Raw genomic sequence first — 11,578 nt, 5'->3', positions numbered from 1 at the left:
TTGTTGGATCAGGCGAACTGGGAATGTGTTGGCACATGAGGTTGCTTCCTAGGCTATAAAAGGAGTCTAATGGACCCAACTTCCCCGTAGTATTTCCAACTCTGTAACTGATATTACTATGTTCTAATATATAGTTAGAGTGGTGGTTATCGGAAAAAATAAAAATAAAAATATTATGTTAGTAAAAGAACTCACTCATAAGTCACGACACCATATAAGGGTGCAAACGGATAGGTTTTGAATCCGAAAATTTATACTGACATCCGAATCCGACGGATATTAAAAATTCTATCTGAATTTGATTTCGGATAATATTCGATCTGAAAATTAATATTAATTAAAATTTTATTTTCCTTGAATAATTTATTTTACCATTATATATATTGTCATTTATTTTTTTTTTTTGTTATTATAGTTTTATATTATTAGTTTATAATTTTATATAATATTTTTATACACTAAATAATTCATAAATAAATTATATATAATAACTATTAGTTTTTTAAATCAGATGGGATATTATCAGATGCAAATATGGCAGTATCCGAATCCGTATCTGAAACCAGTTCGGGCATAAAAATTATTCTAAAAATCAATATTCGAAATTTTCGGATAATATCCAATTTTTCGAATACTAATTCGAATTGGATTTGAATATTTGCATATCCACTTGCACCCTATTACCATATACAGAGTACCAAAGATGCCAATGTAAATGAAGAATTTGTCATTGCTCGTTCGCATTACCAAACACAACTCAACATGCAAAGACTACTTGGAGTAAAAAACTTGAACGCTAAACAAATATCTTCGAGCTTGGCTAGAAACTCGTCTAGGTTGTATCTTCTTGCGTGAGCCGACCTGAACAAATTTTGAAGTTCATTTAAAAAAGAACGAGCCAAGCTTTAACAAACTGAAGCTAGCTAGATTCGCCTCACCCAAATACTAGACTCCATACTTCCATGGTATGTATATTGTAGAATGCTTGCCATATAGTTTAAATCAGACAAAGAAAACAACCTTTGAATAACTCATGAAAATGCATATAAATCTCTACATCTTAAAAATATAAAATGTAAGATAAATATAAAAGTGCATAAATCACCCTCATATAGTTTGGATCAGACAAAGAAAACAACCTTTGAATAACTCATGAAAATGCATATAAATCTCTACATCTTAAAAATATAAAATGTAAGATAAATATAAAAGTGCATAAATCACCCAAATCTCCTACAGGATTGGTCATTTGTATATCCATAAATACAGTAGCAGAGCTACGTGCAGGCCAGATAGGGCCTAGCCCCCCTGAACTGGTGACAAAGAAAGAAGTAGTAGTACTAACTACTAACAGAGTAACAACATGACAATTTCAACACTGCTAATCATTAGTAACATTGATCACAAATTGCCCTGCCCAACTGTTTCGGATCAAAGTCCTGCCTCCGCCACTGCATAAATATCAACATCTGGGGACCAAACTGAGATAGACTGCTCAGAGTTTAAGAAAACTCCATTAATATTTTTCGTTACTTTGAAGCGTGATTGAAATAACACTTTCCGGATTACATCTTCATTCTGCCTCTTCCTTACATTTAATGTAATATGCATTTCTAAAAAAAGTTTTAATTTCTGAAAATTGAAATAGATACATGCATGAAAAAGACATTCCACGAACCCACATGGTGGAGCTTGACTACCTGCTAAACAACTAAGAAAGCGGAAAATTCCCTGCACATTTCAGATTTCTGCTTTTCAGGTTGTTCCGTGTTTCACGTGCCCCTGCTTAATCTCTTGGCATTGGATTCTCCCTCTTCATTCTTAACAAACAAGACTAAATGATAACAATAAACAATGCCCAACACATTGACGTCCTACTAATCAGAACCCAGAATAGAGATCGAGATGTTCCATCTTCTACGTGTCGATTTGAAAAATAGTAACAGTAACAGTAACAGTAACAGTAATAATTTGCAATACAGATGATCCAATCAAAATCATCAGCAAATGAACCCCTCACACAACTTGGGCTATAATCATGAATTACTTTCTTTTTATCCGGATTGGGCCCATTGTTCACAAGCACATCAATCATTCTTCGACTCAATGCTATCCCTTTGGAAAATTGGAAGTGCAACAATGTAGACTTTGATAGTTTGATGAATTTGATCGATCATCTTTGGTCAGAGATTGACTGGTGCATATCATTGAGATTTGATGAGTTTGTTTAAGAAAACTGCTCATTACGTTATAAGTTTGGCATTCAAATGAAGGCTTATTTCGGGCAATTCATACTAGAGCAGTGCTCAAGCATTCATGATTATTTTAGGTTCTTTAGCAGATTACCAACTTGTTACTTCTACACTGGGTCACAAAATAATTCGGATATCTAACGACTTATTTACAATGAAGAAACGGTATAGAAATTTATACTGGTCTGGAGTAGAACAGGTGATACACATGCTGATTGTGGTCAGAAATCAGCTGAGTCTGTTTTAGTGACCTGAGCTCCATGACTAACCTAGTGGCTGCTGCCACCAGGTATGAACACCTGTGACCTGCTCAAGGCAGAAAAATCCCAACTCATAATCTTCTAATAAATTTCAAAACCAATTATGCAATCTAACAATAATATACCTACATTTCCAGAATATACTTCCCCTCTTTGTATTTCTGGGCCTCCTCATGAGCAGCCTCCTGGGAAAAAACATATAAATAAAAAGTTTCAAGATGAATAATAGTTAACACGCATTTAGCATCATAGTTCGGAAGCTCTGTTGTCTGATCTTACATATTTCCACCCCAAAACTGATTTACAGTTGATACAGGATACACCAGCTATAGTGTACACCCCTGTTATCAGCATTCGCTCTTCTTTCTCACCAACTGTCACATTCACTCTGTAAAGAATTGATCAAGGAGAACACATCATTGATCAATCCGAGTTCTCTATGTGTTGGGAATGGGATTGCTTCTAATACAAACACTTAGGCGAGGAGAATACATTGTGTTATCCACATATACAAATCATACTAATACTCTGACTCCGTATATCAATTTATATCTTGGAGAGCAGGGAATAAGTAAATGGTGCATCTACAGCTCTAGGCAAATCAACTGCTATTGTCTGACATATGCAAATGACTTTTCCATTAGTAGGGCTATTATTGTACTTTCCTATATTACCTCTGTAATTACCTTTTTACCTTTTCTAGGGTTTCTATTATGATTCCATAAATATAAGTGATGAGCTCACTCATTCACTTAACTTTTCTCTAAATTACTTTTTACATGGTATCGGAGCCATTAAGACAAATTTATGAGGTTGCGATTTCGTTTTTTGGACTGATACACGCCGCCGCTCTTTCTGTTTTCTCTCTTATTTGACGAACGACTTACATCTCTGTTTCTATGATAACATTGTTTAAATCGCAACCTAAGCTTCTACGTTTTCTTTTTTCTTTTTCCTTATTATAACTAGTCGCAAGATGCGATAGATGTGATCTGAATCCCAAATATGTTATTATTATTTAGGTAATTATTTAATTGAGATGGCTACTGGTGATGCGTCTACTATCTCGACTGTTACTTCGGTTGGAACGGGTGAAAATGTCCAGTCTTTCTACCCTGTTTATGATAATCCGAATCTGAAAATTACCTCACAGCTATTAGATGGTTTGAACTATGTTCGATGGGCACATTTTGTCAAACTGTTTGTTGGAGGCCGTGGAAAGATAGGATTTCTTCTGGGCATAGAAAAGGCACTTGTAAAAACTGATTCGAAGTATGCTAAGTGGTTCATAGATGATTCTATGGTGAGGGCTTGGTTGATTAATCTATGCAACCAACGATTTTTGTTGGTTATTTGTTTACAGACACTACATATCTTATTTGGGAATCTCTTCGTACAGTATACTCTGAGAGACAGAATATTGCAAGGAGTTCCCAACTTTCCAATGAGATAACAAAATTTCAAACAAGGTACTCAATCTTTGGGGTGTACTATGCGAGACTTTGATCTGGTTGAGAATAATTATCTAGTTATGATAGTTTTATTGAATAGCCAGCTAACGCAACAGAGATTTATGCAAAGATTGTGGAGAAGAATCAAGTATTTAAGTTTCTTGTTGGGCGGAGTTTTAAATATGTTGTTGTTCATCTGCTTGACAAGCATCCGTTCCCAACTCTTGAGAAAACACATGCCTATTGTCTCTCTAATTAGAGTCGTCGAGTGCATGTGCCTTACACTCCTAGTGTTCTGTCTGAGACTTCTGCTATGGCAGTCCATTATGCTTATCCGCTACCACCGTCAGTTCCTCCACAAACTTTACAGGCACCACTACCCGGTATTTTGCTATTGCCAGCGGCCTCTGGTAGTTCTCGTCCTCCGAAGAAGAAGTATGATCATTGTGGCAGATTTGGGCATGTAATGGAAACATGTTATCAGCTACACGATTGTCCTCCTGGTTTTCAACCACCATGCTCATCATCTCAGTCCTCAGCACACTTATCTGCTGACTTTAGTACATCAAAGTCTTCTGCTTCAAGTACTCTTTCTCCAGACGAGATCAGCAGGTTTCGACAGTTTCTCTATGTCTTCTCAACCGGGACCTTCTCCTGTAGATAATTTTGCATCTGTCAATAGTGCTATTGCATCCTGGACTTCACCTAGGATTGTTTATTCGGGTGTCACTGATAATATGACTGGTATGTCTTCTCTTTTTCGGAATTATGCATCTAGTTCTTGGAAACGGAATGTTCGTCTTGCCAATGGGGTCGAAATGTCTCTAGTAGGGCAAGGTTGCATCCCAGTTACTGATTCCCTTTCGTTACCTGATGTTCTTCATGTCCCTAAGTTGACCACCAATTTTATTTATGTTAGTAAACTTACCAGAGATGTAAACTGCAGTATAACCTTTTATCCAACTTACTGTGTTTTTCAAGATCTGGTGTCGCAGAAGGTGATTGGCAGTGGACGTAAAGAAAAGAGGGTGGCTTATATGTACTGGGTGGACTTGTTTCTTCAGTCTCTCCCCATGCCCTCCAGTTAGAGTCTTCGTCTAGTAGTAAAAATGTAAAGCGGGTGTTAAATTAGCATCATTGCTTATGTCATATTTCTTTTGAGTATCTACGTTATTTGTTTCCATCTTTCTTTTCCAAAGTGTCCATGTCAGGTCTATCTTGTGAGACATGTGAATTGGCTAAACATCATTGTAGCCCTTATCCATTAAGCAGTACTAAAACATCGTCTTTGTTTGATATTGTGCACTCCGATGTTTGGGGTCCTGCCCCGGTCACTTCTGTTTTAGGATTTCGCTATTTTGTGTTATTCATTAACAATTTCTCTAGGTGTACTTGGGTTTATTTTATGAAATCCAAGGATGAGGTCTCCCCCATTTTCCAGACTTTTACCGCAATGGTTCGTGCACAGTTTGGTACAACAGTTAAAGTCTTCCGTTCCGATTAGGGTGGGGAATTTTCGTCTCATGGTCTTCGAAAGTTCTGCGAGGCCAATAATATTTTGCATCAAACCTTTAACACTCAGACTCCACAGCAAAATGGCAAGTTAAAAAGACAAAACCGTCATATTCTTGATCTTGCTCGTGCTATGTCTATTAGCATGAATGTTTCTTCGCATTTCTAGTCCGATATTGTCTTTACGGTGGTATATCTCATTAACAGTTCTCCATCTCGAGCTTTGATCCCTCTTGTACCATGAATGTTCCTTACCAGGTATTGAGCCATCTCATATCCCTCCTATACCAGTTACTATTGATGTTGATTTACCGGTTGTTGATAGAACTGATACTCCACCTATTATTGTTCGGAAAGAGAAGTGTATTGCAGGGATGTCAGCTAGATATGCTAATACTGTGGTTACATATTACTGATTATATGTATCACTGATTATACTTTCGATCATTGTTTGTCTCCTAGTTACATATTTTTTCAAGCTTCTCTCTTATTGGTTGATATACTACGTACAGTGGTAGAGGCGTTGGCCCAATCTCATTAGAAGGTTGTGATGTTGGAGGAATTACATGCATTGGAGGTCGATAAAACTTGGGCCTTGGTTTTTCTTCCGCCTGGGCGTAGAGCAGTTGGGTGTAAATGGGTTTTCACGGTGAAACAAAATCTAGATGGAAACATGGAATAGTTAGTCAGTACAAGGCTCGATTGGTTGCTAAGGGGTATGCACAAATTCATGGGGTTGATTATCAGGAGACCTCTGCTCCTGTGGCCAAGATGAATACGATTCGAGTTATCTTTTCTCTTGTTGCGTCCAAGTCATGGCCCATTTTTCAGATGGATGTGAAAAATGTCTTTCTCAATGGGGCTTTACAGGAAGAGGTTTATATGTCTCCACCACCTGGTTTCTGTTCTTCTACTTCAGGCTTTGTGTGCCAGTTGGGATTAAGCAGTCTCCTTGCACTTAGGCTGATACATTTGTTGCAGCCATGACCGCATATGGATATGTTTAGAGTCAGGCTGACCACACCTTGTTTCTTCGACACTCTGGTACGAAGATTATTGTATTGCTTGTTTATATGGACGATATTGTTATTACTAGCGATGATGTTTAGGGTATTAGTGACCTGAAATCCTATCTCAGTACCCGCTTTCAGGTGAAAGATCTTGGCCCCCTGCGTTACTTCCGTAGGATTGAGGTTATTCGTTCTAGTTCTGATATTTTTATCTCTTAGAGAAAGTATATTCTTGATCTTCTTTCTGCTTCAGGGCAACTTGCATGTCGTCCTGCCGAGACACCTATTGAACAGAACCATCACCTAGCTGACTATGATGGGGAGTTGTTGGAAGACATTGGTCAGTATCAGCGGCTTCTTGGGAAGCTCCTCTATCTTTCTTTTACCCGTCCTGCTATTACATATGCAGTTGGAGTTCTCAGTCAGTTTATGCACAAGTCGCGTCTTCCTCATCTTCAGGCAACTATTCATGTGCTCCGTTATCTCAAGGGATGTCCTGGATGTGGCCTCTTGTTTCGAGATAATGGTCATTCTCGGGTAGAAGCGTGGACTGATGTTGACTATGTAGGTTGTAGATCTGATCATCGATCTACTTCTGGGTATTGTACCACTATTGGTGGTAATTTGATTACATGGCGGAGTAAGAAACAAGATGTTGTTTCTAGGTCCAGTGCCAAAGTAGAGTATAAGGCGATGGCCCAAGATATGTGTGAGGTGATATGGCTCAAGCGTCTTCTACGAGACCTTCATCTCCATGTCTCTCTTCCGATAACGCTTTACTGTGACAACAAGTCTTCTCTTAGCATTTTGGCTAATCCTGTGCAACATGACTGTACCAGACATATTGAGGTTGATCGATACTTTCTACGTGATAAAGTGACTTCTGGGAAGATTTGTGTTTTATATGTTCCGACGTCTCAGTAGCTTGCAAACTTTCTCACGAAGGCACTTAGTAGTAGACTATTTTTAGAGATTTTGCCCACGCTGGGCATGTGTGATATCCATAGTCCAGTTTGAGGGGGAGTATTAGCAGGGCTATTATTGTATTTTCCTATATTACCTCTGTAATTACCTTATTATCCTTTCTAAGGTTTCTATTATGATTCTATAAATATAAGTGATAAGCTCTTTCATTCACTTAACTTTTTCCTAAATTCATTTCTAAATTCATCGAATAGTAATTGTGTGTCTGAAACACGAGTTTAGGTGCAAGGAGCCAAGGACAAACTACAAGTTATCAATGGAGATTGTTTTCACATGTACCTATCAACCGACACCCCAAAGTGTTTGACATGGAATATCCAAAGTCCTTTGAAATTGGATATCCCTCCAGACTGTTGTTTATATACAAATGGATATTTGTTCAGAGTATAGTGATATGGAATCCATATATCTTGCAAAATATCAAAAGTGTTTGACAGGGAATATCCAGAATCCGTTGAAAATAGACATCCCTCAAGAGCGGTGTTTATATAATTATATACAACTAAATATTTGTTCAAAGAGAAACAAGAGCTTAGTATCTCTCCTTGCAATAGATATAGATCAGAAGCCATATATCTTGCAAAATATCAAAAGGAAACCGTGCATACATAATTCAACATTTGAAGCATGTATTCTATCTTGTAGGGTACAACATGAAATACTTACACCTTGTTCAAGAGATAAGCTTTCCCAGTCTTGCCATAGTAATCCTTAAGAGAGAACCAGGCAGAAAAAAATAGAGTCAGTATGCTTACCCGGCCTTTGAATTATTCTTAACTAGCATGTAGCATATGAGAGCACCAATTATATCATTCTCCAATATGATGAAAATTCATGTACAGGTATAGATGTCAATCGTATGTAAAGCTTCTCGGTAGAACTAGTGATCATTTAGATAGGAGAATTACACAAAGAGTTGGGAGTAATATGGATACTTGGAATGTTGGATTACTCATTGTGGAGACACAAGTAAAGGAAACCCACTCTACATTAGCCCTGGGTACTTCTGATATACGATATCGCCATATACTTCAGTCATCTAATTTATGAGTTCTCTAAACAAAAATGTGCAAAGAAATATACAACAGCTAAGACTGAGTTGATATAATATAAGTAAAAATGTGAACAACTACTAGGTAACAGAAAAGGTTGCCGAGTGTTCATAATAAATTTGAGATCCTCAGGAAACCATTTCTCCAAATTTAATCCACCTAGAATTTAGCCGACAAACACCTAGTCATTAACTAACACGATACAACTCAGGCACTCGCACGAAAGCTGAGAAAGGCCAAATAACTCAAGTGGACTAGTTGTGCAATTTGCCCTTCTCTTCATCGTACAACAAGGAGGAAAAAAAAATATCCTCAAAAAGAAACCAGGGAAAAATTGAATTGCAGTCAACACGGAAATACTTTAGAGTAAACTTGGCGAAAATAGATTCTGAACAATTTAATGGATGTACAATTTGAAGAAACTAAAATCCAATACAAGTCATCAGCTACAATACCAAAAGTTGTTTACAGGCCGGGAAGAAAAACAAAAAACTGTTCTATTATCATTCACAATCAAAGAAAGCACACGATCCTTTAATCAGTATATGTAAACTCAGTAAGTCAACCTTAAACAACATATAGCATCGAAAAAATATGAGCATAGTGATTGAGAAATGAAACCTTGGAAACGATGTCTTCCTCGGCAGCCACTTGGGTTTGGCACTGCTTGCAGCAATACATTCTTCTTCCTTGTTAAAATAAAACAAAGGACTTGTCACTTTCTTCTATTTCTCTCTAAAATGTTTAGCCAATAAATACCACTTTGCTTCCTTGGATGCAACTCGCGTCGTACAGTTAGAGCCTCAATTTGTACATCTATCACTGGTAATTATTTTTATTGGTTTTGTTTTATTATTTTGGTTTATTATGAAAATATCATAAATTATTAATGAATAACCAGTATACTGCATGGCAGTGGGGAGTAAGCGGAGCTGCGGCGGAGGGAAAGAGTTGGGTGATGCGGGGAGAGAGAGAGGTGTGGGCGAAGGAGAAAGGTATTTGGGCGAAAACAAAATAAGAGAGAAGATGAGGACAGACCGACAGAAACCAACCAAGTTGGTTTTTGTCTTGCATAGCCCCCCTTCTCCCAAAATCGTTCGCTTCGCTCACTCGATTATTTCAGGATGACCTACGCATGAGATATGAGATAAGCATTCGTGTAAATGATGACTTGTGCTCCTCGGTATTCGCCTACAGTGTTGAGAGAGAGACTTTTTTCTCAGGCTCATGTGGATTATGACGATTTGCAACGCCAGATTGATGAGATTCTGAGTGCTCGGATTGATCGCACAAAGGTGAGTTCATCATAGCATGGACTGACGGAGAGTTCAGACAAGGACAGTCGAGGAGGAGTTCAGCAGAGGAGGCATATGTAGGATAGTCTAGGAGGTTGTTGTATGACGATTATTATTATGTTGTGTGATTTAGAATTGTTCATTTGATCATTTTGATATGTTGTGTGATTATTATTATGTTGTGTGATATGTTGTGTGGTTATTATTATGTTGTGTGATTTAGAATTTACTTCATTTGATTTAGCAAATGAATTACAATTTTTATTAATAGAACGACAACTAATACATGATTGCAAAAACATAAAATAAAAATAAATAAATAAAAGATAACTATTACATATCACCCTTTTATTACATACTACTAGAGTTACTCTAATTATCTAATAAATAAATAAAAGATAACTAATACATGATTACAACAATCAATATCGGTCACCCCTAATGCTCCATAGATGCTTTCGACAAGGTCGTTTTAAGTCTATCATGCATAGTCTTTGATTGAACTTCGTAGAGTCCCTTCAATGTAGTGTTCAAAGTAGGTGGGATCTGTGGTTGCCCTTTTGGATCAAGAATGTACCTCCTCATTTCATAATTTTTATTCTTAGCTCCGATTACCATATTGTGCAATATGATACATGCTCTCATAACAGTACCCATTGTCTCCACATGCTATAATTTGCAAGCTTTTGCCAAAATACCAAATTTAGCTTGCAAAACCCCAAAAGCTCTTTCAATATCTTTTCTTGCAGCTTCTTGCATCGTTGCGAACCATTTTGTCTTTAGAGCATTAGGGTTTGAAATTGTTTGTATAAATGACGCATAGTCAAGATATATACCATCAGCTAAATAATAACCCATATTATAGCTATGCTGATTTACATCAAAAGAAACAGGTGGAGAAGTACCATTGATCACGTGCTCAAATACCGGCAAGTTGTCCAACACGCACGTTGATGTCATTGTGTGACTCTGGCATCCCAAAGAAAGAATGCCATATCCACAGGTCTTCGGTTGCAACAACTTCGAGAATAACAGATGGTTTTCCAGAACGACCACTATAAGCACCTTGCCATCTAGTTGGACAATTATGTCATTCCCAATGCATACAATCAATGCTTCCCAACATACCCGGCCATCCACGTGTGGCAGAATGTGCAAGCAAGCGTTCTGTATCTGCAATATTTGACCTTTGCAAGTAGACTGAATCGTATAATTTGATAATTGCATCACAGAAATGCCTCAACGCCTGGTTTCCACTTTGCTCGGAAATGTATAATTGATCGTCAAGTTGATCAGACACCGTGCCATAACCAAGAATACGCAAAGCTGCAGCCACCTTGACCAGAGGATCTATACCAGGTTTACCATCATTGTTAATTTTAGGCTGAAAAAACTTAAAATGAGTCTGAATATCGTTGAAGATGTGAAGAAATAAAGATTTTTTCATACGAAAGCGCCGTTTGAAATCCTCTTTCGGAAAGATAGGACGATCGACGAAGTAGTTGTTCTTCAAGATTTTCAAAGTTAGAGCATATTTTCTATGTTTAATTTTTCGACCCTTCTTTGAACCACCATGTGGTGCCTTCGGAGCATGTACTTGTGCTTGTGCAAGTACATCCAAAGTGTGTTTCATAAGGGGCATGATGTTAACAAATTCTTCATCAAGACTATCTACCGAGTCTTCCGCTGGAGGAGATGAAGAAGAAGACGACGATGAAGATGAAGACTGAAGCGGAAATATCTCATATACTTCATGATCCAT

General features: G+C 37.5%; 2 protein-coding genes across 4 annotated transcripts; both read right to left on the bottom strand.

Moving 5' to 3' along the window:
- Positions 1-2,222: 2,222 nt before the first annotated feature.
- Positions 2,223-9,633, bottom strand: LOC147483206 (protein yippee-like At3g08990). 3 transcript variants are annotated; one of them, XM_086581546.1, is made up of 5 exons: positions 9,143-9,633; positions 8,136-8,179; positions 2,792-2,900; positions 2,642-2,697; positions 2,223-2,558 (listed from the first exon to the last, which is right to left on the bottom strand). In XM_086581546.1, exons 1-5 carry the CDS (start codon positions 9,200-9,202, stop codon positions 2,522-2,524), a joined length of 306 nt encoding a protein of 101 aa, XP_086437672.1. In that variant the 5' UTR covers positions 9,203-9,633; the 3' UTR covers positions 2,223-2,521. The 3 variants fall into 3 exon arrangements, with proteins under 3 accessions (XP_086437672.1, XP_086437675.1, XP_086437673.1); XM_086581549.1 differs by having other exon boundaries at positions 2,638-2,697; positions 9,143-9,343; XM_086581547.1 differs by lacking the exon at positions 2,792-2,900 and having other exon boundaries at positions 9,143-9,344.
- Positions 9,634-10,906: 1,273 nt separating this feature from the next.
- On the bottom strand, positions 10,907-11,578 carry LOC147483205 (uncharacterized). The gene has a single exon (XM_086579511.1). The coding sequence runs from the start codon at positions 11,576-11,578 to the stop codon at positions 10,907-10,909; it is 672 nt and encodes a 223-aa protein (XP_086435637.1).

The sequence above is a fragment of the Coptis chinensis genome, chromosome 8 (assembly GCF_015680905.1).
Source record: "Coptis chinensis isolate HL-2020 chromosome 8, ASM1568090v1, whole genome shotgun sequence".
In the NCBI taxonomy this organism is placed as follows: domain Eukaryota; kingdom Viridiplantae; phylum Streptophyta; class Magnoliopsida; order Ranunculales; family Ranunculaceae; genus Coptis; species Coptis chinensis.
This window is presented reverse-complemented; position numbering and strand designations above follow the sequence as displayed.